Here is a 26,354-nt window from a genome sequence, read left to right as displayed (position 1 = left end):
TGTGCGTTCCATAATGAGAAATCTTCATGACACTGGATTATGTGCTGAAATAATGTGTGGTTTTCACTCTGTATACAGTAAGCACCATAACAGGACAAACAACATTTCATGAGTGTAACTTCGTATGACCATATTTCCTTTTTCAGTTTTTTATTTTTACCTTCAGGAATCCACATGGCAAACATTTATCTAAACTCACAGCTGTAGTCTTTTATTCAAAACATATTTTTCCATAATGAAGCCTCAAAATAGAAGCTAATCTTTTATTGGGACTCAACCCAATAAGATGTCTTTTAAAACGATATTGTCTAAGGAGAGGTGATAAAAAAAAAAAAACAAAGAAAAATCGGATGCATTACACTTTACCCAGAATGCTATTTAACCATAATAGTGCCCATTAAAAGTAATGAGGAATTTTGCAAGAATCTCTCTTACGAAGACAACAGACACACCTTTTCCACTTCTGAAACATGAGGTTCCGTTTGTGACACTAAAATTGCCGCAATTTTCTGACAGCACAACGGCACACGGTAGCAAAAGCGGAACACAACCACAGAAATCTGTGCAGCCCGTCCCTCCGTTACACAACATGGTGTGTTGTTCCGAGCCAACATGCCAGGATGAAGGTCCATGCAAAGCATGACTCAGCATAAAGAACAGATTTCATGACAGCGAGGGGTAGAGGAATGGGCCTTCTGTTTGGCTTCTCTACTTATCCCAAAACAAACCTGCTGACAGACGACGAGCCAAGCCGAAGACGGCGTGTTAGCGTGAACTTCCAGAGAACTAAGCGGTCAGAGAAAAGATTTGCGTCTCCCCTGGGAGCCCTGCTGAGACACACGAGACTCTCCCTTATATTCAGCTACGCCTGGTGATGGCTGGGAACCAGGAGGAGGTCAGCGTGCACACGTGTGTGCTGCAGGCCGGGGCTTTGCAGTGGTACATACAGGCAACCCTTTAACTCACCATGTGACTGACTGCTTATCGTTTCTGTCCTTCAGCAGAAAAATGGCAACAACTTTGGAGCATTGATCAAATGCTGTCAGGGGACACTCTCAGATTCCTTTATAGGACAGCACAAACAGAAATAACTTGAAATGCCTGTAACCTATGAGACGTTGTAATATGCAACCAGATTACCCCAGTGCTCAACTTCCACAATTACCTCCTGCTACTGGAAAACCTTGGTTAAAGACTAAAAAGCGGTTGGAGATTTTAAAAAGGGTGCAGACTTGCTTGATTAACAGTTAACAGAGAGACAAACATATATATAGAGAGAGAGAGAGAGATAATGTGTGTGGTGGGAGGGGCCATACAGACAAACAGACACTGCAATCAGAGTAGTAGGCCTAACTGCATGTGTAGAAATGCCTGTGGTTAGATGAACTCTTAAGAATGAAGAGTCCACCAGAGATTAAAGTACTGGCGGCTGTGATCAAATGATAATCACAAACAATAAACTTGACAAACAAGCAACAGATTCTAGGTGTCCATGTAGTGGCATACTATTAACTGTTTAGTTCACATAACAGGATTTTGTTTATAAAAGCACTGGAGTTTATGCTTAATGTTGTAATCAAGTTTAGATAAATTGGTTTCACTGCTGCTGGTCATTCATGTCCAAGAGCTTTACAGGGCATCACAGTGTAACGGGCTTCATCACGTCACGCCCGCTGGATGGCTAATTGTTTCTATTGCAACATAAGCTCCTCGTGAGTGTTGGAGCATGTGCTGATATTAGGGGAGTGTTTGTCTCTGCCACTATGTTTAACTAGACAAGTCTCAACACTGCTCTGGTCAAGAGCTCTTGGCATCGTCAAAGCTCACATCCAGAAGAAACAAAGTTGCCCAAGTGCTGCAGAGTGCACATGCTTGCACAACCTCTGACATATATGTCTCTATTAACATATGCACTAACGATACTTCCTAATTATGGAACACTATTCTGCAAAAAGTGCAAAAAAAGCCCCCTACAAAGTCTCTTGTGATACCTTCTCTTCTCCAAAGGGAGAGTGGAGTCTCACCATCAATTCTATTGACCAAGCTAAAATACTCACCACCAGGAATTTGTCAATGCCAATGGCAAATGTCTGGCCAGACTTAAAGGTGCTAAATGTTTAACTATACAAGATATACACTGAAAACTGGCAGAGACTGAAATAATCTTCTGCAACATTAAGCAAAAGAGGACCAAAAAAAAAAAAAAGTCTTAAACAACATTTCAAAGTACCCATCACATCCACATTTCATGACATGAATGCACAGTCATTGTGCACCAGAGTTAGAATGACTCCCAGTGCTGGAGAGCAGCCAGACAGGGTCCTTGAGGCTGGCGTGGTGGGCACTGGGATGGCCTTAGCGCCTCCCGGTCTCCTTCACAGCCTTACCACAGCCTACATGGCTCTTCTGCACTCTGGGGCCTTTCAAGCAATTCTTGGGACTGGACATTCGTGTTTCTGCTGACAATTATGTATCATTGAGAGGGGTACACTAAAAAATTCGTACTTGGCAAAGATAACAAGGACGATGCCGATTCTTTTTGAACATGCAGCCTAATAATAAAAGAGGCAAAGACAGACTAAACCACCATGAAGAGATAGGCCGACATGAAGCTACCACCCTGAGGTCCCTGCCACGGAAACAGTTACACGGTTATATCGGTATTAGCCATGTTCAGCAACACGTGAACTCTTCCTCACGATGATTATGTTTCTAGTGCATATAACCGTGTATATGTGTAGACCTTAGTGCATTATCAGTGGTATTTTACCGAAGTATCCCATGGGGCCATTCATTAGGTAGCTGGCCATTTCAGTGATCCGAAAATAGTAGTTAATGAAATAATTGAGCTTGTTGCATACATGCTATGATTCATGACTCAAATCAACATTATTATAGCAGCTCTTTTGCCAGCAACATGACAGTATAAGTAACGCAGTGTGGATGTGTGTGGGGTTCAAACTAGCTGGTGAGGGGGCACCTACACACGCACCAGGTGGGCCAAGTTCATCCAGCTGGCCGGCTGCCTCGAGAACACCGTGGACTCGAGCCGCACAACACACTTAACGCTTATTAACTTAAGCGGGTTAGTTTGGACTAGTTAGTCATCTTCCTTCTGAGTTGGAAAAACAAGAACCCCACAAATGTACCTGGTTTAAAGGAAGACCAGGTAGCTGGCCAGATAATTACACGACCTACATAGACTGACAGCCGCGGTTATACCGGCCAACTATAGTTAGACACCCAAGTACGTTAATAGTTACCGCACTTCACATACAAATTGATTTATTTCCCCCTTTTTCCGACATACAGTAGGATTATAGCCAACAAATTTAGTCACAGTTCAACTTTAGGCGACAGCTAGACTCTTAGCCCGCCGGCTAACAGCTATGGCGTAATTCACGGCGCACGTTAGCTCGTCGGCTAGTTAGTTAGCCCACACGGCTACGGCGTTATCCGGCTCGCCAAACCGCCGCGGTCGCTTCAACCGAGCTGTCACCGACGGACGTAAGTCCGCCAAACTAGCCGGAGTCGGTGTTACAGGCGAGACACGTTAGCCCCGGCCGCCCAGCCCGGCTGAGCGGCGTCGACCCGTCCCCCGTCAGGCGGCTAGCTGGCCAGCGCTAGCCGACAACAAGCGGCTTCGAAGTTAACGGCGGAACTCTGGCGGTTACCTTGGAAATGCGCGAGCTAGCCCGGGGTTGGCTCGCGCGCGTAGCCCCCCGCTCGCTCGCGCCGTCGATTCGATGTAGGTGGCGAGTTTAAAAACAAAAAACAAGTCTTAAATGAGTCACCTTTACCTGTTCCGACTTTTAAAAAAGCAGAGGGTTCCGGCGTATCCGAATGCGCGGCCAGAAGGGGGTCGACGCGGGTTCGGGGTCCAAGTGTGCGAGAAATGTTCAAACTAGAACCGTAACGTTGCCTCGAAGTACAGCAGCCCGGACTACAGCAGCCGCCTCACCTGCCTCTCTCGGTGCACTAGCGCGGCTCGACCAAACCTCGCCCTTCCTTAGCGACGGACCGCCCTACATACTGGGCGGCGTCTACCGCTCCCACGGTGAATGCCGCTTTTGAATAATCCGCAAATAAAAAATAAAAAATACGTGACAGTCTGGAAAATCATGCATTTGGGTTTTTTCTTCCCCAGTCGTGCATGCTACAGTCTCTCGGCTCGTGCGTTTATGGATCCTGCTGCGGACCGTGCGTCGTCCAACCGTCTATCAACGTCACTGGATTATTTGACTCGTTAAGCAAAATGCATCTGGAGCAACGCAGGGGGCGTGCGAATGCGGACGAGTCGTGAAATACGAGGCGACTCGGATACGTTTGTTGTTAATTAAAACTGGGGGAAACAGGGGTCGCTCCGTTCGTCCGGGCTGCTGACTGCAGCGGCGGGGGCTGCGGAACGTAGTGGCACGCGCCGCATGCCAATGGGACGTGAATGGAGCGGGGCGCGTGCACTCGCACGCGCTGCCGGGCCTGTTGCGTGCGAATAATTTTTTGACGCGCATCCGTCGCTGTAATCCAGGCGTCCGATCCACATGGCGCCGTTTGCCTTTCGTCTGATGTTGCTAAAGTGTTGTTATTACTGGGAGTTCATTTAACTTTTTTTAGGCTACAGGAAGCGCTCGTAAGAAAAACCCGTAATAGCCCGTGTGGAAAATAAAACACGTTTAATTCAATGTTAAGGTGACCATGAAAGCAAAATGATTTTATTAAATATGTGTAGTGTTTCTGGTCTATGAAGTTATACGTACTCGTACAGACAGCTGGTCTTTGCCCACGTCCATTGGAACTAAAGGTCCCAGTGAGCTCAGAGTTCAACTGTAATTATCAAAGCATCGGCACTCCGACTAATAGCTGTGTGACGAGTTCTGGAACAGATGTTTACTGAAAATATTATCAAAATAACAGAGGAAGGTACAGCGGAGACCTGGGGCAGAGTTAAAAATGTCAGAATTGGCAACTTCTGATTTTAAAATGTACAGGTTTGTTAAATGTTCCATCTCCATTTAAAAATTATTTAACACAAAGTAAATTGTGGAAATCCTTTATGAAATTTGCTATGAAGTACAACAACCGTTTGCAAAGCTCTAGAGATTACAAATGATTTTATATGCTCGAAATTACATATTAAAAGACAAATGTTTCGCATCTAGTTGTAAACGTCTCAACATGAAATTCGAATCTGTTGATTTTCGTATCGGCCTTCCAATTTTTACAATATGTTTCCACCCAGTGGCCACACTCGGAACTGCAACCAGGACATGGTTTAATTGTAAACTGGGTAACTGCATAAAAATCGATTATGATTTAAAATGTTTTTTTTGTGTTTTGCCTTAAGAATTAAGCGCCTGAACATCGGCATCACTGCTTCCTTCTCTGTTTTACCAGTTTATGCATTGTAGATTATATCTGAGGAATTAGTAATTTAATTTCTTACACCGTTATTGATATTTTAACATGTTATCACATGCTGTGCCAGTGTTTGCGTCATAAGGATTCTTTTACTGGGCTCGAGACTCTTTATTTTTCACATGAATGCTCCTTTTGGTCATGATCAAAACATTTTGTTCAAGTATTTACAAAATTTAAGTTTGTCAACAAACAAAAACAAGAAAAACAGTCTTTGGACGTGACATGTCACAAAAAGCCTTTTTGTGGTGTTTCACAGTAACATGCAAAAAAAACATCAGGAGCCCATAAAAGTGCATCCGCTTCATCCAACAATAGAGAATAAAGATGTCAGCCCACATATGCACGTTTCATTTCTTATCAAATTCCACTTCGCTGTCTTCTCCATCTCACAACCTTGGAAAAAGTTACAGCTCAGCTGAGCTTCTTTGTTACTTTATGCTCCCCAAAGTGGTTCCATGATCAGGTATCAAAACCCTTCAACATGAGAACAGTGTTTACACCGATTGTGTTTCAGAGGTTGGAGGGAATGACGTCTCGGCTCCCAAGCCCGGCCAACCTTCGTGTCTGGCAAGCCCTCCGCAGTTCAGCTTTAAGAATTGTTGCAAGGGTAGATCTCAAATGAAAGCCTGTCTGGCACATTGAAAACACAGCGTGACTTTTTATAGTATGTACACATTAATCATCCCGCCAGTGATCTGCTCCCCGATGGGAATGGTTGAACATTTAATAAGAGCGAGCAAAGAGAAACACTGGCTCAGGTAAGAGATTGATGAAGACAGCTGCTTAATTTATGCCCAGCAACATTTGCAGGAATGATAGTGTAAAGGTGCGTGCACTGTGACTTCTCAAAGGTAGTAAAGGCATAAATATACATAACTAGTCTCTTCCTTTGAGTCACTAACCAATACAACAAAAAAATGTAAAATAAAATAAAATAAACAAATTAAAAATGCCACCACAGTCTCCAGCTACCTGCCGTTACACTGTAAACTTTGACCATGTCCAAATGTCTGACTGAATTAAACTAGCCGGAACAGAGGAAACTCTCAGCTCAACCTGCCTGCTATTTCTCCCTGTCCTGCTATTTGTGATCAGTCATGAGAGTACGAAGGAGAGGCTAGAGGTGCAGAAGACAGAGGTGGTTTTGGACATGGCCATGGTCTACTCTTCCGGAAGCAGCACCTTAATTAAAACTGTGCAGATGCATTCCTCTGGGCCTTAAAGGACCACAAGTGTCTGCAACCCTTCAAAACCCCTCCCCTCGCTCCCTCTTTCATCACACCCCCTCAAAGTCAGGTGACCAGCTGAGGCTCCCAGGATTGGCTGGCCATCTGTGGGCGGCACTGCATAGTAATTGGCGGGCCTGCTGGGGGTTGGCTGTCCAGACACAGACCACTGATCATATGCTGAAGTGCAGGTCCTCTGGGCTTCCATTTCTGTTGGACAGGAAGAAAAGCACCAGGAGAAATGAGTCAGTGCTGCTGCACAAACCCAACGCTTGGCAAACACCACTGGAACATGTGCAGAGGGCATACTATGAAATACTGTTGTACGCTCACAGAAGACACCACATTACAAGCTCTTATGTGGGTTAATGCAATAAAACCAACTATACACTGCATGATGTAAACAGCCAAAAGCTTTAGCAGAGGCAGAGTAGGGGACGGTTTGGTGAGTTTGACCCGAGCTGCCGCTAGAATTGCTGTAGTGTTCTGGTGCTTACGGGAGGTTGGGAGTGTAAGCAAATCTCTTGGCTCAGTGGTGATACAGGTGGTGGTTCAGGGTGAGAATCAAACTTTGTACACAGTAACTCTAATCAGATGGCAAATGGGATGGGTGTTTGGAGTGTTTTGGAAAATCATTGCAAGCCAAGAAAAATTATAAACACCCTTATTTATCATTTGCAGCTATTGTTCAGCTGGTTCGGGTCAAATGCTTCATCTTGATTTCTGATGTTAATATTCAGGTTAAACATATTTATAGAACCAAGTGGATCTAACAAAGATCTGAACTTTGTTAAAGAACTTGGAAAAAAACATTAAGCCAAATGTTAGTAAGTGGAACCAGATGCACTTGGTTTAGAAGAAGTGTGTGTGTGTTATACGCTTGTGTGTGTGTGTGTGTGTGTGTGCCATATAGAAGTACACATTTCCAGAGAAACAGGACAGATGACCTTCACTAGCTATGCAACCAAAGTGCTTCACCTGCACAGCTGGTGAAGGAAATCTGTGCAAAATGTCCCGTTTCTCCTGTTTCAGTGGAAACTTTGTGCACTTTGAATATCAATATCTCTACGTATCTTACTACACTTTATGTATATATATGAATAATTATGTACATATACAAATAATTATAAGTATGCATTGTAGGTAAATACGAAAGTAAAATGATAGCTCTGTCACATCAACATAGTGAATATATGTTCACGGTGAACTGAAAGTAATATTACTGTGAGCGTTATAATATTAAAAAAATATCTGGTGGTAAACCACAAAGCCAAGATCCCAAAAGCAGCTATATGGCACCACAGCAGACTTCTAGGACACGCACAGTCCACCGGCATGTCAGGACGGTGATAGCGCTCATGAACTCAGACTAGTGCTCACACAGGTCTGTACACACATCCACACACTTGGAGACACATGGTCTCTGTTTAGCTCCGGCCTCCAGGTCGTAAATCAGGCTTGGGTGAGCTTCAGGCCCAGCTGAAGAGTGAGTGTGTTCCCCCGTGATCGATGGGGGGGGGAGATACGGAGGATTGCTGAGGCTTTACTTGAAGGTTTGGACCTTGAGACCAAGTTCTATGATAACATGCCTTCCATACCTCAGTGTTCACATTTTTTTTACATCAGCAGACACTCTGGGAGGACAAAAACAACCAAACCAAAAAAACATGCTTTAATCTTGAAGCTGAGCATTCTGGGAGTGCCGTAGTGAACGTGAGAAGGTCAGATGGCCAGTGTACACCAATACTAAAGAGAGATGGGAGCACTTGTATGACGTCTGGCCAGTTTCACAAGTTCAAGCGGATTTCCAAATGAAAAGCGAAGAATGGAAAAAGCAGAACTGCTGCTCACAAAACGTTTGCAGTAATCGAAATGTCGTCCAACAAAAAGAGGAGGTTGTTATGAGTACCCTCCAAGCTGTGAGAAGATTTCTCCTCTTTCGTTTAGGATATGATGGGGTTATTTGGTCAGCCGCCATGCCTGCGTGATGCCTGCGTGAAGCCTGCGTGAAGCCTGCCTGACCCAGACTGACGCCAGTGTGCTCACCTGTCTGGACTCTTTAGGGCTGCATGGCTCCAGCCTGACCTTTGACCCCGAGGAAAAGGCTGTGATGGCCAAACACAGGTCCTGCTGGCGGATCTGTGGCTCGATCAGAGTCCATTTCTGCGCAGAAATGAGATGATGAGACAGAGACGTTGAGCCCCACTGTAAAAACGGTTTATAGTAAATGCTGATTCAAAGAAAACGCAAACACACGGCGACCTGAGGAACACACACTTCTCACCTGTGAGGCAGGTATGGTTGAGCCACTCTTACACTCCGCCAGTCTCAGGCTGTCCGTGTTGTAGCTCTCCAAACAGAGGTTGCTCTGCTTCAACAGGCTGTACGTGGCCTTCTGCTCCGGGATCCTGCCAGAGACACCAGGACCCACTAAGGGCATGTGCACGCTCTCTACTCATCCAGTGGTGATCACACATCTCCTGGCCTGGGTTACACGTGCAGAAGGACCTGCAGGATGTGCAGGTCCTCCCTCTCCACAGCAGCTCCGGAGAGGCGGACTCACCTGAGCTCGGGGTAGATGTTCTCCAGATACCAGTGGAAGGAGTTACAGTTCAGCTTTCTCCTCAGTGCCAACCGATCAGCGATACTGCGGAGAGACGGGACGGGTGATGAAATGTTGGAATGGATGTAGTAAAAAGTTAAAAAGTGTGTGCAATCACGACGACACCAAGGGGCCTTGAGAAAGACAGAACGTTGCTTTGTGCGAAACAGGAAGAGAAAAGATGGCCGACCTTCCGTAGGACTTGCCCTGTGCAGAGGGTCTCGCAGCATAGTAGTACTGTTTATACTCATCCATCCACACTTCTGCAGCTCGCCGTGTGTTCCTAACACACACACACACACACACACACACACACACACACACACACACACACACACACATTACCACACAGAACCAATACCATACAATCATGGATGTTTAATAACTAAATATGGACCCAGAGCCCATAACAGGATCGCTGCATTGTGCTTTGTAATTTGAAGTTATCACACCACTCACTTGATGTAAGTGAGAGCATTGCCTTCTGGGAAGTCATACGGGTGGCGTTTCCGGAAAACGTGGCCCACACGACTACAGGGCAGAATCTCCAAACTGCCTCCACACATCCACACTCGAAATGACAGTTCTACACACAAGCCAAGGGACAAGAGAGAGCAACATAAATAATGAGAATTTAGGGTGTTTATTATAAATGTTTATGTATGAAGATACACTATATGGACAGAAATATGAGGACACCTACAGGAGCTTTTATGTCATTACACCATGACGTCCATTAGTGTGGAGTTAGTCCCCCCCATCCAGCTGTAAAACCCTCAGTCTTCTGGGCCCGTTAATTCACCACAGCATTCGTGAGGTCAGACACTGGTGATTGATGAGAGAACCTGGCTCACAATCTCCGCTCTAGAGACTGTAGTCTCATTACAGTGTTAGTTTAATCTCTGGTTTTTCATTACATATCTAGTTTGTTTTCATTTGAGCTCTAGTTTAATCTCTTTTATAGTTTTGTTTTGTTTGATTGTATCTATGTATGTAGTCTTGATAGCTTTTTATGATAGAGGAGGACTAGAAAAGAAAGAAATTCATTGCAGTGTTTTCTGATCATACGACAAAAACTCTTAAATCTTGAGTCTTATACGGGGTTGTGGGCCAGTTACGTTTTTCCACACCAAACTGACCCAACCATGCCTTTATGGACCTTGCTTTGGGAACTGGGACACAGTCATACTGCAACCAAACTGGTGACACAAACAATTGTCCAAAATGTCTTGGGATGACGACACTTCACTGGACACGAGCGCTCTAGGCCCCGCCCCTAGCGACCAAGTCCACAGTGTCATACCACCTCAACCAAACATGCTCTCTCAGCATTCGCCAGACCCAGACTCATCCATCACACTGCCAGATGGAGAAATGTGATTGGTCACCCCACAGGACATGTTCCCACAGCTCCAGAATGCAGTGGTGGTGTGTTCTACACCACCTACATCACCCAACGCTCTCCACTGTGCTGGGTGAGATAAATCTTACATGCAGCCATGCTGCCATGGAAACCAGAAGGTAAGATATTTGTTGCAGTTGTGGCATCCTATTACAGCACTAGATCCAGTGAGCTCTTCAGAGTGACCCATTCAAATCCAGTGAGCTCTTCAGAATGACCCATTCAAATCCAGTGAGCTCTTCAGAATGACCCATTCAGATCCAGTGAGCTCTTCAGAATGACTCATTCTTTCATAAATGTTTGTAGAGTACATAGTTAGTGCATGATTTTATATACCTGTGACAATGTAACTGAATTTAATGTTTAAGAGGTGTGTCCCAATACTTTTGTCTATATAGTGTACTTACCAGCTGGTCATTCCTGTTAGCCAATGTAATGTGCTCATTGTGTAGAATTACACTCTACACTTACGGTAATTCTGTTGAACACTCTACACCTTTAAGTCATCTTCCTGCATAGTGAGGATTGTAAAGTGTGAATTAAATTTTCAACCAGAAGAGGGCTCTATGCTCACACAAACACACACATGCACATACACACGTGAATAGCTGCACCATGTGTAAACACACAGAATCTAGCTTTAATCATGTTTACTCCACTCACACAGCTGCAGTTTTAGAAGACTAAGCATCAGCACTGGAGATTTAGTTCTTTCTGAAGTTCTAGGAAGTTTTAAACTGGGCAGATGGCAGATGGATTAAGATTAAATATCGTATCACTTTTGGGCAGTTGTTCATCCAAGCTGAAAGATTTAGTGCCACTCAACCAACATTTGGTCTTGCCAAAGGAATAAAAAACACACTTGAAAAAAAACTCCAAAAAAAAAAAAAAAAACAGCAAAAACTAGATTGAGCTGTTAAATTCCTCTAATAACAGTCACAGACCGATTTGTTACTATGTTCAAGTCACCACTATCACTTTATCATATTGCTACCATTATAAAGGGAATATGATTAATCAATTATTATTATATAGGTTATAAACACTGTAAAAGTAATTAATATGCCATTACAACACACAAAATAAAAGGATAACAGTGACCTGCTGCTTGCCAAATAGTGGACCCACATTTACCTCCACTATCTTAGGTCTGGTTATTCAACGCTCCTCCGTGACACACAGACCGACCCGGAAACACTGCCCACTCAGACACACTAATTCTGTTAGTTTGTTAATTATGTAATTAATAATCATTAATAAATTAATGCAACTAAATAAGCAACTAATAATAAAGTAATTTAAACAAAACCTTAAATAAGGGTAGTCTTAGAGCAACGTCGTACCCATTCCTTATAGGCTAGGCAACAAGTAGCAACCTGCTTTAAGGATATCACTGTTGGTGTTATATAACAGCACATCAACCACTAGTAAAGGAAACGTGGAAAACATGCAAAAAAAATGCAGTTTGAGAAGTAAACAACAGCAGTGAGTAGGTAGATAGTGGAGGACATGTCTGAAACTGCATCACACTTCACTGTCAGACAGAAAAAACAAAACGGCCCTAATCACTGTAGGGCACGCTCGAACGCCAGCCCAGCTCATACAAGTTCATTACATCCACCACAGATTTCCATTCTGCATTTAAGATTCAAAGATGTATTTGGAAACATCTCCCCACACGGATTGGCCCCGCCCGGCTGTCAATCACGCCCCCGTTTCATCCTCCACTCACGTTCCTCCCCTGTGTGCTCTGTCTACCTTTTGATCTCCGCCCCTGTTCAGCCCCCCCCCCCCCCCCCCCATCTCTAGTCATATTTATCACCTGCGTCTTGTTCGAGTCCTCGTTTGTCTGTATATTTAAACCCCTCATTTCACTCACGTCTTTGTCTGTCTTTGTTTTTGATGCTCCTGTGTTTTCTAAGTGCTTATGTATTCCCGAGAACCTGTTTTCAGTGTATGCAACTTGCAATGTGTCTCACTCCGAAGTTCTCTGGTGTTGCGGTATCGCGTTACTCGTGTTTGCCTAGGTTGTGCTGTCATGTGTTTAGGTTTTCGTTGTTTGAACCTCGTTTCAGGTTGGTTGTTTTCCCGTTTAAATCTAGCTTTGCTCGTATGTGTTTAAATCTATTTTTCTTTCTCGGTACGCCGTTTAGCTCTTGTTGTTTCTCATCCCCGGTGTATGTCGACGCTCTTCAACCTGCCTTCTGTTGGCTGTGTGTCTGTTTTGCTTCCCACTGCTCCGAGCCCTTGTGTCATATGTAAGATACACCGTGTGTATGCCGTTATGCCCCGTCGTTGGCGTAAACGCGTCTGGAGTCTACAGACTGGTTGTTTGTCTCTTTTCTCCTTTCCTGAGAAGATGGCCCTCTGAATGTTTAAATGAAACCCTGTTCTCACTTCATTTGTGTGTGCCCACGAGGCCCGACTGCTAGAAGTTATACTCATTAGCTGGTTAACTGGTGCTGTTCAATGTCCACATAGTGGCGATGTTTTTAGTGTTCTGTTTCATGGCAGCTTTGCTATTGGCTGTTATTTATTCTTCTCATACATTTTTTTTCCAGATAAAATACTGTTTTTATTTCGGCACTCAGAGTAGATGGATGTGTTATCTGGAGCAAAGGGACACGTGCGGTCAACTCACCAAAGTTCTCCCCTCCCCAGATATCCATCTGAGTATCGTACTGGCCCAGATGGTTGAACCAACTCTTGTCCATAACAAAGATCCCACCAGCAATTACTGGTGTCCTGAAGGAACATACGAGAGTGAGAGAGAGAGAGAGAGAGAGAGAGGGGGGGGGATAAGGGGAGGGGAAAAGAGAGCAGAGAACCAACAGAGAAATTAAGACACATGAGGTTATGATTTAGTTCTTAGTGAAGGACGGGTATGGAAAGGACAGGAAGTGGGAGTGCGTGGGGGAGACGGAGATCTGGGGAGACGCTGCATGTCTTCACCTGATTGGCTGAGTTGGGTCATTTCTGGCCATTTTCTGCTCTACAGGAATTTGCTCCCATTTAAAATGCAAGCTCCAGTCAAATCCTGCAGACGAAGAGGAAGAGAACGGACTGGGTTGATCTGGAGGTCACTCTTCCATCATGAAGAAATGTCCAATTAGAGGTCAAAGGTTCATGTGTTTGCTACTCTCCTCCATACTGCTGAGGTACCGACACTGAACGTCTTCCTTAATCCCATGTGTTTACACGTTTCGAGACTACAGATTAGGACCTTACCTCCTCTGAGGTCAGCGGATGCTGCCAGGTAGGCAAAGTTATCCAAGCTGATGACATCAATGATGGGGCTGACCACCCGAGTGTGGTCCTGCAGGGAAACACATAGAGAGGTGAGCGGGTCAGTCCTACCCGCAGGCATTACCTGACATCATGATCACTAACATGGAGTGGCCCATGTTCCAGCCATTTACCAGTGACCTTAAATTGGCTTCTTTACAAAACGGGCTCAGTCTGGAGCTTATTGGTGGGTTCAGGGTATAAATGACCCAGCAGGCACTGAACCTTCAGACTAATGAGAACGACACTGCAACCTATATTTGATTTGTACATTTACTTCTGAGATTGTGCATGTTTGCTGTAGAAAATAAGGTTTCACTCTGTAACATGTTTTACTCTTCCGATATCTTTGTTCAGTTCAGTTTCTCACAACATCCTGACACAATTCAATACTGACTTTGCTTTGATTTGGAAAAATCACTGTGGTTAATAGGAGAATCGTCCCTCACATTTGACATGCTGCCACCATACGTACTCATAACAGACTTCCTAGTGAGTGAGCTAGTGTCGACCTTAGTGAGCACTGACTATGAAAATGAATAATTAAAGAGAAGAGTTTAAATTAGAATGAGAATTAAATTAGACGAGTAAGAGAAACATTGTACTGGCAAATAAACACCTGCCCAGAGCCAGAGCATGACGCAGCTGAGTTCCGGTGCTCCTGGTGAGGGGCCATGAGCAAGCCCAACCCCCGAGGCCTCACACCACCGAAGCCTCACACCACTCAACCCCTCACACCACTGAAACCTCACACCACTGAACCCCTCACACCACTGAACCCCTCACACCACTGAAACCTCACACCACACAGCCCTCACTCCACTGAACCCCTCACACCACACAGCCCTCACACCACTCAAACCCTCACACCACTCAAACCCTCACCACTGAACCCTCACACCAGTCTTGGTCTCTGTGGCAGTTCACTGTGACCTTGTGTCAGCCCGTTCATTTATCTTCATTATGGAATTATGCTTTTCTCCCTCCTCACTTCTCTGGTTCTCTCTCTCCTTTTCTCTATCCCTCAACCCTCTCTCTCCTTCACTATTACTCCTCTTTCCTTTTCTCACTCCCTCTCTCCTTCACTATCTCCTTCACTATCTCTCTCTCTCTCTCCTTCTCTCTCTGTTTTGTATGTGCATCTCTCTCTACTTCAGTTTCAACACCATCCTGGGTTATTGAAAGGCTACAGAACACTCGTCACGTTGCCCCCTCAGAGTGTAAACGTGGAACACCCACGTGACTAATCATCGTTTGTCTCACGGCCTCTCTGTTTGTTTTTCACATCAACTCCTTTTCATCCGATTGTAATCAGCATCTCAGCTGGCCTACTCTGGGCCAGTGTGTATATGTATGTGGGAGGGGGTGTGTGCGCATATGAATGTGTGTATGTGTGTGTGCTTATGTGTGTGTGTCTACAGTATGTGTGTGTGGGAGTCAGGCAGAGGGCATGTCTTTCAGCATGGATCATTAACTTGCTTGTGGCCCAGGCCCCGTGACTAATTCCTGCTCCAGGACCGGCTTGGGGCGCATCTGCAGGCTCATAGTGATGGGATTAATGAGGACGAACAGGCAGACACACACACACACACACACACACACACACACACACACACACACACACACACACACACACACACATAGGTAAGATGTGATTGTGTCCTGTATCATATGCGTGTATTGGGAAGAGTCCCGTGTCTGTTCAGTGAGAGGCTGGTGCTTCACTCCCATGTCTATCATCCCGATGCCTTTGGAAACAGTCTCAGTGAAGTCTAGAGGTCTATAGTTGGTAAACGTGGGTCCAGGGTTAGGGCATGAGGCAAAGCCGAACGCCCCCCCCCTGGACACCCTCAGCTGCACAGCTGCACAGAGAGGATATTAGATGATAGATCAAACAAATGAAATTACTGCTGGCGTATACTGACAAAAAGAGATATACTGTTTTGGATTGCTCTCTTGGGGAACAAACATGTCTCTTGGCAAGTTAACTTCATCAATAGAGGGGAAAGGCAGAAGAGCAGCTTCCTCTCTCTCTCTCTTTACCTCTCCCTCCTTCCCTCTCTCTCTCCCTCCCCCTCTCTCCCTTACTCACTCTCTCCCTCCCTTCCTCTATCTCTCCCTCCCTATCTCTCTCCCTCTGTCTTTCTCACTTTCTTGCTTTCTCACAGGAAATACAGCTGAAAGCCATGCTGTACCGAGGCCAATACTGAGTTATAAATTATTCCCAACACACAAAATCTGCGTGCTATCATCTGTGACAGGGTTACACAAGTATGTGTGTGTGTGTTTGTTTATCAGCTAACACACACAACGCGATCTCAACCACAGCCCCGCACTTTCGGCAGTGTGGAGTGCGTGCGTGTGTGCGTGCGTGCGTGCGTGCGTGCGTGCGAGCGTGCGAGTGTGTGTGTGTGTGTGTAGTTGCAGCAGGCGACTGACCTCTTTGACCCGCTGGATCATGGGCTGCAGCCAGTCAGCGTTGACCTCACAGTGGCTGTCCAGGAAGGTCAGGATGGAGGCGGACGCCGCCCCAGCGCCCCTCACCCGGGACCGGATCAGCCCTACCCACAAACACAGGCATACCGCGTTGGCAACCGTTGCCACGCAGTCAGGTGTAACGTGGGTCGTGCGCACTTCATGCGCGGTGAGAACAACGGTTTCGACGGATCTCACACTGTTTGGGTTTTTTACGTTCCTCAACCAGACCTGCTTCAGGCGTACGGTGGAGAGACGTCAGCTTGGCAGACAGAACGATCCGGTTACATCGTTTCTGCTGATAATCGGGTAACAAAAGCACTATGGTCTAAATGAACACAGTTCTGGGGATGTGACGCGTGTAAGAGCGGATTTCATCTGCAGAGCGGATTTCACCGCTTCTCTGATAAAACACTCTGAAAGGTTTTGCTTTTCAGAGCTGCAGTGCAGGTGAGACAGAATGCTAGCTGTGGAAAACCAGACTCTACCTCCCCTTCCTGTTTTTATCAGCAACCAGTCTTATAAATTACTACTTCATTTTTAATATGTGATACAAATGCTGGCAAAGTGTGTAACATCTGACCTACTCTATCTGAAAGAACCCAACCCCCCCCCCCCCTGTGCAGAAAGCAGGCCAGTGTTACAGACTTACATCTGGAGGCAGAAAAACTCACTCTCTCTCCATGAATACTATTTTCCCCCAGCCCCGCCCACACACACCCCAGCCCCGCCCACATCAACGCCCCTCCCCCAGCCCAAGGCAGCTCCACCAGCGCACGACTCACCCTCCCGGCGATCATTCCTCAGACAGTGCACCTTCGGGATCAGAGAGAGCAGCTGGCAGTCCTCGGCTAATGAGAAAGGGGACATCGGATTACACGGAGAATCTGACACACACACACACACACACACATGCAGAAGCAACAGGCCAAACACACACACACACACACACACCCCGCAGCTGAGATGCAGGGCGTCTGCAATGTGTGTGGAAAAGGAAGAACAGGAAGAGAGAGTAGAACAGATACGGATATCCACGATATTTTCAGTGAATCCTATTCCGCAGATATTCTGTAAACGATCCTTGACAAAGCTGTGTTTACGTTTGGCCTGTGTTTTGAGCTGTGCTACGTGTTAGTTTCCAAACAGCTCAAACTGTAGGAGTCAGTTGTGGAATTACAAGTGGTTTTGGTTCTGTATCGACTGAGAGCGTTTTTACACCAGTAAACTTTGAAATTCCTTTATTTAGAATGAGGATGTAGAACGACTTAAATGAATGTATTTACTTTTATTTTACTAAAGCCTGCCTTTCTTTATGGCTGGCTACTTTAAAATAGGGGCAAAACAGCACAGAGTCATGCTGACATACAGAAAGTCATGTTTGAATTCTTATCATCCTATGATTTTTTTCCAGACAAACTTGACAATATTCTAGACAATACTTTACATTTCCCTTGAAATAGTAGCCAAGCATAACATGCATATGCACGTACGCACGCACGCACGCACGCACGCACACACTGAACCAGACACTCACAGTTAAATGACTGATAGCTATGGCAGGCCTTACAGAGTTACAGATTAATGGCTCCACAGATCAGGCAAATCAAGTCCCTGGAAAAGCCCTACGGAGAACTGAAACCACCATCACTGTCCTGTCTGGTCTCTCCCTCCCAGTCCACGTGTTTTCACATCAGTGTATGTATGTATATACGAGAGACAGACAGTTAGAGACAGACAGACTGCTGAAGCGGAGAGGAACACAGGTGGTAAGTGGACAGTACAAACTACAGGACCACAAGGGCAAAGCATTAAGACACCTGACGGGAGAGACAATATATGGAGTCCAGATTTCATACTGCATGCTTGTCTTTGTCTATGGCTAGTTGAGTCATATTTTCATGTTGGATACAAACAGAGTTGTATGTTACTGATGGAGAGAGAGATGGAGACAGAGAGCATGACAGAAACAGCCAATCATGTGCAAGAACCAGAACAACATAAAAGAGATGGAGACAGAGAGGGAGACAGGTCAAGAGATGGAGACAGAGAGGGAGACAGGTCAAGAGATGGAGACAGAGAGGGAGACAGGTCAAGAGATGGAGACAGAGAGGGAGACAGGTCAAGAGATGGAAACAGAGATGGAGACAGGCCAAGAGAGGGAGACAGGTCAAGAGAGGGAGACAGAGAGGGAGACAGGTCAAGAGAGAGAATCAGAAAGGGACCCAGAGGGAAAGTGAAAGTCAGCAGGTGTGTGTGTCTGAGCACATTTCTAGGTCCAGTGAGACATGACAGGGCCGAGACAGAGTTGTGTTCCACCTCCCTGTGTGTGCACAGCGCATGCTGCCTAATTAATACTGACGTCAGCAGGATGTCCGGGGGGCGTAGAACCCCTGGGCTCCCACTGGTGCACCCCACCTACCCCACACCAGTACGTACACCCCACCTACCCCACACCAGTATGTACACCCCACCTACCCCACACCAGTACGTACACCCCACCTACCCCACACCAGTATGTAGGCTCCACCTACCCTACACCAGTATGTATGCTCTACCTACCCCACACCAGTATGTACACCCCACCTACCCCACACCAGTACATACACCCCACCTACCCCACACCAGTATGTAGGCTCCACCTACCCCACACCAGTACGTACACCCCACCTACCCCACACCAGTAAGTACGCTCTACCTACCCCACACCAGTATGTACACCCCACCTACCCCACACCAGTATGTACACCCCACCTACCCCACACCAGTACGTGCACCCCACCTACCCCACACCAGTACATACACCCCACCTACCCCACACCAGTATGTATGCTCTACCTACCCCACACCAGTACATACACCCCACCTACCCCAAACCAGTATGTACACCCCACCTACCCCACACCAGTATGTATGCTCTACCTACCCCACACCAGTACATACACCCCACCTACCCCACACCAGTATGTATGCGCTACCTACCCCACACCAGTACATACACCCCACCTACCCCACACCAGTATGTAGGCTCCACCTACCCCACACCAGTACGTACACCCCACCTACCCCACACTAGTACGTATAATCCACCTACCCCACACCAGTATGTACGCTCTACCTACCCCACACCAGTACGTACACCCCACCTACCCCACACCAGTACGTACACCCCACCTACCCCACACTAGTACGTATAATCCACCTACCCCACACCAGTACATACACCCACCTACCCCACACCAGTAAGTACACTCCACCTACCCCACACCAGTATGTACACCCCAACTACCCCACACCAGTACGTATGCCCCACCTACCCCACACCAATACGTATCCTCCACCTACCCCACACCAGTAGGCACAACCCACCTACCCCACACCGGCTGACATAACTGCTGACTGAACAGTGACCACACGGTGGACAGTAACGGCAGATTTCTGGCGAATTTGCAAGCAGTAATGTAAAAGACCTGCACTGTTTCACACACACACACACACACACACACACACACACACACACACACACACACACACACACACACACACACACACACACACACACACACACACACACACATATGCACAAGCAAGTGTTTGCAATCAAAAACCATACAACCTTGCTATGGGCCAATGCTAAAATACTGTGTGTGTGTGTGTGTGTGTGTGTGTGTGTGTGTGTTAGTTACATGTGGTGGTAATTAGAGTGCTGAAAGTATTTTACTTTTTACTGTGCGAGGTCACTGTAGTCATTTCACTATAAGAGCAGGAGGTTGATTGCCAATCCCAAAATATCTCTACATTGTTAAGAGATGTTTCAATTCAAATTGCAAAGCTTACAGAGTTCTTCATGACTGTAGACTCCTACACACAAAGCTGTTTTGTGTGTGTGTGTGTGTGTGTGTGTGTGTGTGTGTGTGTGTGTGTGTGTGTGTGTGTGTGTGTGTGTGTGTGTGCGTGCGTGCGTGTGTGCGTGTGTGTCTTAATGACATGACCACAGGTGAATACGTGTACACAAGAGCTACTCACGGTCCGAGCTGAAGTCGTCCACCAGTATAATCTCTTGGATCAAATGGGGTGGGCTTCTGACCAGCACACTGAGACACAACGTCACACAGGGAGTGTCAGCGTGTCACCACACACTCTCTGGGATTGTAGCTGACGTAATGCCTGTCTAAGGAGTTGGTCTGCTCTGATACAATATTAATGGACCACTGACTGCAAGGACACCTGGTGTCACGTTACTGAAGCCTGACTGTAGCTACGGGACACAGTGAGCATGATGGTGACGGAGGCGGGACCGGTACCTCTTAATGGTGCGCAGGAGGGTGGAGCGAGCTTCGTTGTGGAAGGTGATGATGATGCTGGTAGGGGGCAGGTCGGGGTCAAAGGTCACCGAGGCACACCTGTAAAGCGGCAGATATAAGACGGGAAACGTGTTATTCTCTGTGGATGTAGTGCATGGGGGACTCGCCGTGCAAAGAGTAAAAGAAAGCTAAAAAGTTTCTCGTAGTCGTCTGGACTACGAGGCCCCATGGCAGCTCAAACTCATTTTATATCGGACTATTGCACCGGGGTGACGTGATATGTCATTGCGTGTGCAACGCTGGGCGTTCTAGCATGTAGGCGAGTGCACGTGTGTCACCTGTAGTGCCGTGTGTCACGGATGACCCTCTCGCTGCCTAGACGATCGCTCTCCTGCAGGTTGAAGGCGTGATCTCTGTAGGGGTCGTCCCCTGGTCGCAGCTGTTTACCAACTAAATAGGCTTTCTCGTCGAATGTCCCCAACAACTGATCCTGCAGGTCCCCTCGTGGTGGGTGAGTCACCTGAGAGAGAGAGAGAGAGAGAGAGAGAGAGAGAGAGAGAGAGAGAGAGAGAGAGAGAGAGAGAGTGTCAGAGAGAGGGATAGAGAGAGGAGGAGACAGAAAGTAAATATGAGAATACAGATTCTCGTGTCTCTTGCTAAAATTAGGAGAAAATGGCTACTGTGATACTGTTAATGAGTTTTAGAAGCTCTAACACCCCACTACAAGATGTAAAATGTAGCTCCCTTTTGAAAACCCACATTTGGCTTTTCTCTCACATGCATTTCTGGATCATTAGTGTTGAGGCGGATGAGGCTACAGTAGGGGCTCATTAGCTGTTCCAGTGGCAGCTGTAGCCCAACACTGTGTGACTAATCACAGTGTCACAAACTGTCTGGTGTCATGAAACTTCAAAATCTCACACTTTTTTTTTTTTTTGCCCCCTGCAAACTTTCTTGTACTTGTCTAATCCAAAGTGTGTGTGGTGCGAAGGAAAACACAACATGGCTACAAAAGAAACCAGAAACCAATTTTAAGTCACTAAATAATATTGAGTTCATGAGTGAGTTTTCACACACCATTTCACTTCAGCGTGTTAATCTTTACTGCACTGCGTTTGTGTTCCATGCCTCATACTTAGATAAACTCCACATTAGACAGCTGGGAGATGTTGCTAATAAAGAGTAAAGGGTTCTTGATCAATTGTGAACGGGGCATTCTGCGGCTTCACCAGCACTAACCACGTAAGCATGAACCACAGGGCACATCACTCCCCATGTTTACATAAGCATGCTGTGTACACACTAGAACCATCAGTGTCCTTGGCTCTGGATGAACGTGAAAACGAATGTTGGATCATCACCAGGACACGGCTACACGCTCAGATGATATAATGGTGTACAGGGTTAGATGAGCAGACAGGAATTCAAGGAAGAATGCCCCAAAAGATATAGAAAATACAAAGACAAGCTATCAGACAAGCAGACAGACAGATAGAGACAGACAGACAAGTAGACAGGCAGATGTTAAAGCCGCATGAAAGCACGTAAAAGTCAAAGGTGGAGAAAGAAAATTGGGTGGGGGCATTCTTCCCCATTCTTCACCTCCGTGCTATTAACAAGCTTTCAGGAAAAGCTGAACTCACAGTTGCAGACGCTGTGACCTCACTTTCCATTACAGGGCTGAAACGAGACTTTGGGAGGAACACGTGTTGCAGTGATGATGCCAGCGTGCACCGGGGCGTCCTGAGGGACCGCAGGTGTCCCGCGGGTTACTGCGCCACACACGTGAACGCCAAGGCCGGGGTGCCACCTGCTCTCATCAACATTTCCAGCCTGTCATTGCGTCTAAATTATTGAAAGCAAAGTCATTTCCTGTGTCCTGAATCTGCCAGGAACTCTCTAGAGGAAGGTTGCAGATAGACTATTCTTTATACAGTGTACATCGTTAGTATACGCACCACTGTATACCACGCACTGGTTCGTTATTTGGATCAATCAGTGATGTTCTAAAGGTAGACTTTCCCTTTTTTAACCCGTGCAAGTCCAAAAATCCATGTTGATTATACAGGTAACGGGTTAAGTGTTACCTCAGCCCGGTGAGGCCAGCCAGCCGAGCGTGATGATCGATGTTCAGATCTCAAGCACAGATCTCATGCACTGAACATTTTCACTTGCGTTAATTAAGTTTAACTCAGGAACATCTGGTCCAGTGAGCGCCTGGGGTCAAATGCATTGTGAAAGCTCAAAATACTTTGGATTTCATGTTGCTTGTAATGTGTGTGCCTGGACAGAGTATGAAGCCAAGCCATGTAGAGATGAAACTGTGTTCGACATAACAACACGAACGCCTAAAGTTCCGTTCCTGAGGAGAGAAGAACAGCAACTGACCAGATATGAAAATATGAGAAAAACTCTGTGAAGAAATGATTCAGGAAAAAATGTCATTACAAAAAAAAATGTTTCTCAAATACATAGTAATAACTAGTGGTGTTATCCATAGAATTTTTAATTAGTGAAAATCAGCATCTAATTCTGTGCACACACATAAAAAATGTATACTATTATAACCACATTTCTGTGTTATACTGTTATCAACACATTTGTGTGTGTTATCCTGTTACTGTCTATAAGTGAAGAGCTGTTTCTTCCTCCCCAACATGAGAAGAATGCAAAGATGCAATTCCTGATTAAACTCAGAAATTAGAGAAACTGTAATCAATCAAATTAGGGTCCAGTGAAGTAGATAAGAGTGACCTCTGTGAGAACAAAGATTAGACTGATATGTTTGGCAGACTTAAAGAAAATAATTGAAGCATGAAGCTTTTGCACATGAACAAAAACCCTGATTCCCAGCACACCGTGTTGCAAGGCAGGACATCAAACCCTCGGCAGTCCGTAAAACTGAGTATCTCTCCTAGAATTAAGTGCAGGTAAGAGAGACTACGCAAAGCCACTTTAATCTCATTTTAAAAGCAGCAGGCAGGGCCAGAGCTAAAAAGGCAGATCGGATATCAAAGCAGCATGTGAGAGGGTTGCAGGGCGTGTTGGAGGTGCTGCTTGGCGTTTGTGAACACATCTCTTATTAAACCAGGAACCTTGCTAATCTGGATTACTGCACAGTCCATATGCACAGTAAAACGCAGCACGCTATCATCAATAAGCTGCTATACTAGGATAATCCACAGGCCATTACAAACCTATTTAATGAACCTGGCAGCTGAACCAGAAGCTTAAAGTGTTTTTTTTTTACTTATTCTGCACAAAGCACACAGGGACAAGCGGGTTGGAGAGAAAACCCGACCGTCTAGACATGGCAAGGAGGCTCTTCTCGTGGTGCAGTACATATTTCCACGCTGAAGACACATGTTGTCCAAGGTACACACGCAGAAGCATATGTGTCACTAATATATTTTTGTCATGCTGCGTTGTAATTATTCATCATAATAACAAGTGGTTGGGAGAGTGCTGTTCTGTTGCTAGGGAGCACTAGTGTGACCTCTCTCCCTCTCTCTCTCTCTCTCCCTCCCTCTCTCTCTCACTCCAGTAACTGATAAATCCAGATCGGATATCAGCTCAGGTCTCATTATTGATGTGTGACATTATTTGAACTACGAGGTCAGACATGACATCAGATTTATTACGTTTTTTGCGTAATCCCCAACAGACAGAGATTATTTAGTGATACATATTTTTGTAATTTGAGCTAATTTATGGAAACTAAGAGGGAAAACTGACTGAGGATTAGCCGAGTGACGTTGCTTGCAGTACCAATATTATGACCAGATTTAGGTACTCAAATAACTATTCACGCATAATAATAACAATAGCATAATTGCATTATTGTGTATAGTGGTGAAATGTCTTCTGTCGCTACACCAGTGAACCGTGAACCCTGCGGACTCAAAGGCGGTCCAGGTGGTGACTACTAGCATTCAGCACTTTGATGAAAACAAACAAGAAAACAATAAAATGTATACAGCACTCTGTTTACCCGTGACGCCAGACCAATTCTGGATACAATGTAAACTTTTTGAAAACTATTTACTCTTGCGAACCCGATGAATTTGACATCCGACTGTCAACAGAACAGCGATCAGGTCCGCGCGCAGCTGACACGCGCTGCTGACACGCGCAGCTGAGCGCGTGAACTCCCCCCACACAGACAACGGGTTCGACTACATTTGATTTCATTCAGCACTGTTTTATGACTCGATCTCGCCATTATAAGTCCGTGGGAAACTGTCCAAACATGTGATGTAATCATACGATCAATAAACAAATAGTTGAACTGTTTTGTAGGGGTACGTTTTCATCATCGTGAGCGATAAATGATAAGATTTAAGCATAGGAGTGGGCTAATGATGCTCGTGCACCGCAGAACTTGTCTACAAATGTTGTGTGTACTTGATCACAGCTGCACCGGAGAGTGCGCCAAAACGTCACGTCAAAATGTTGCCAATTTCGCAGATTAATTTTCTTAAAAAAAAAACAAGAAATCACGCGCGCGCACTTCAGCACGTGCACCTGCATCGATTTGACGAAGCTTGATACAGGGGACACAATATCGCCATCGGAAGATACAACATCAAGTTGCAGCTGCACGAAGGAATCGACAGCGTATCGCCCCAGAACGCCCGAAACGGACAAGTCACGCATGCCCGTGTGGATAAATCACCTTAGAGCGACGTCTCACGAGCGGCGGTGGTGCGAGAATACGCGTGCCGACCTGTGCACCACTAAACCCATTATCAACATGCAAAACACACCTCTCTGCAGCTCGCAGCTTTACAGCACCGCAGTTCGTCTTAATGTAAGCCCCTGCCCCTACTTACTATAAGTGGAATAGTCCTGTCCTCACGATGTATCTCGAGCCTCCCCGAGGCGGATTTCGGCCCATGGCTTTTCACGCCAGTGGCCCGCGGTTGAGACGCAGAAGAGGGAGACGTGCGGGGCTTGTTGTCCTGCCACAGGTAATAGAAGGTGCCCAGGATCCAAGCGACAGTTAGGATCGCAATGGCGTTGGCCCTAATCCTGCGCATGGTGTGTCCATAGGGAGGGCTTCAGAGCTGTGCCCAGAACGTGTGCGGCTCGCGCCAGCTCTGATCTCGAGGACGCTTTTATTTCTGGGGTGCAGCGCGAAGACGCCTCGCGCGGAGGTTAACAAGTCTCTCGTGCTGCAAGCTATTCCGACTGAGCGGACATCCCTATAGAATTTGCTGCGCACACTGGACCACGGTCCTAGCGCCGAAGATTTCTTTCGCAGCATGCGCGTCCCTAGTCTTGTATGCTACAGTACTACACAGAGGTTGTAGCCTACGGAAAGTCCACGAATCATGAAACATGCTGAGCTAGATTGTTATTTAATGCAATATAGCAGTAATTGTTATAGAGCTATTATTGTTTATTTTGAATTAAAACGGATTTATTATACATAGTGTGCAATATACTGTTTGTTGCTCAGGAAGCTCTATCTGGGGCCACTGTTTGTAAGGATACCTGATTGAGCTGCTGTGTAAACAAAACGATCTATCCTACTTTCACATTTATACTTTCCCCTGTTATTGATGCAAATGGTTTTTGTACTTTTCATCATACCACTGTTTTACTCAACCTGATGGAGGTAATAATTTTTTCTAATGACA

The 26,354-nt window shown here is 45.9% G+C and overlaps 1 protein-coding gene across 1 annotated transcript; it reads right to left on the bottom strand.

The window, feature by feature from the left end:
• Positions 1 to 4,747: 4,747 nt before the first annotated feature.
• Positions 4,748 to 25,940, bottom strand: galnt16 (UDP-N-acetyl-alpha-D-galactosamine:polypeptide N-acetylgalactosaminyltransferase 16). Its single transcript, XM_076978467.1, has 15 exons — positions 25,545 to 25,940; positions 21,051 to 21,232; positions 20,713 to 20,811; positions 20,435 to 20,502; positions 17,194 to 17,259; positions 16,373 to 16,494; positions 13,877 to 13,964; positions 13,601 to 13,685; positions 13,290 to 13,393; positions 9,706 to 9,832; positions 9,437 to 9,529; positions 9,208 to 9,291; positions 8,929 to 9,052; positions 8,691 to 8,807; positions 4,748 to 6,854 (listed from the first exon to the last, which is right to left on the bottom strand). Exons 1-15 carry the CDS (start codon positions 25,749 to 25,751, stop codon positions 6,711 to 6,713), a joined length of 1,710 nt encoding a protein of 569 aa, XP_076834582.1. The 5' UTR covers positions 25,752 to 25,940; the 3' UTR covers positions 4,748 to 6,710.
• Positions 25,941 to 26,354: the final 414 nt, after the last annotated feature.

The sequence above is a fragment of the Brachyhypopomus gauderio genome, chromosome 17, assembly GCF_052324685.1.
Source record: "Brachyhypopomus gauderio isolate BG-103 chromosome 17, BGAUD_0.2, whole genome shotgun sequence".
Classification (NCBI taxonomy): Eukaryota; Metazoa; Chordata; class Actinopteri; order Gymnotiformes; family Hypopomidae; genus Brachyhypopomus; species Brachyhypopomus gauderio.
This window is presented reverse-complemented; position numbering and strand designations above follow the sequence as displayed.

What these genes read in the sequence shown, in the direction of transcription:
- galnt16 (XM_076978467.1), bottom strand. Translation starts at nt 25,751, where the DNA reads ATGCGCAGGATTAGGGCCAACGCCATTGCGATCCTAACTGTCGCTTGG. An exon ending in CTCCTGCGCACCATTAAGAG is followed by an intron (nt 20,503 to 20,712) that starts GTACCGGTCCCG and finishes GTTGTGTCTCAG; the next exon opens with TGTGCTGGTCAGAAGCCCAC. An exon ending in GACCCAACTCAGCCAATCAG is followed by an intron (nt 13,394 to 13,600) that starts GTGAAGACATGC and finishes ATGTTCCTTCAG; the next exon opens with GACACCAGTAATTGCTGGTG.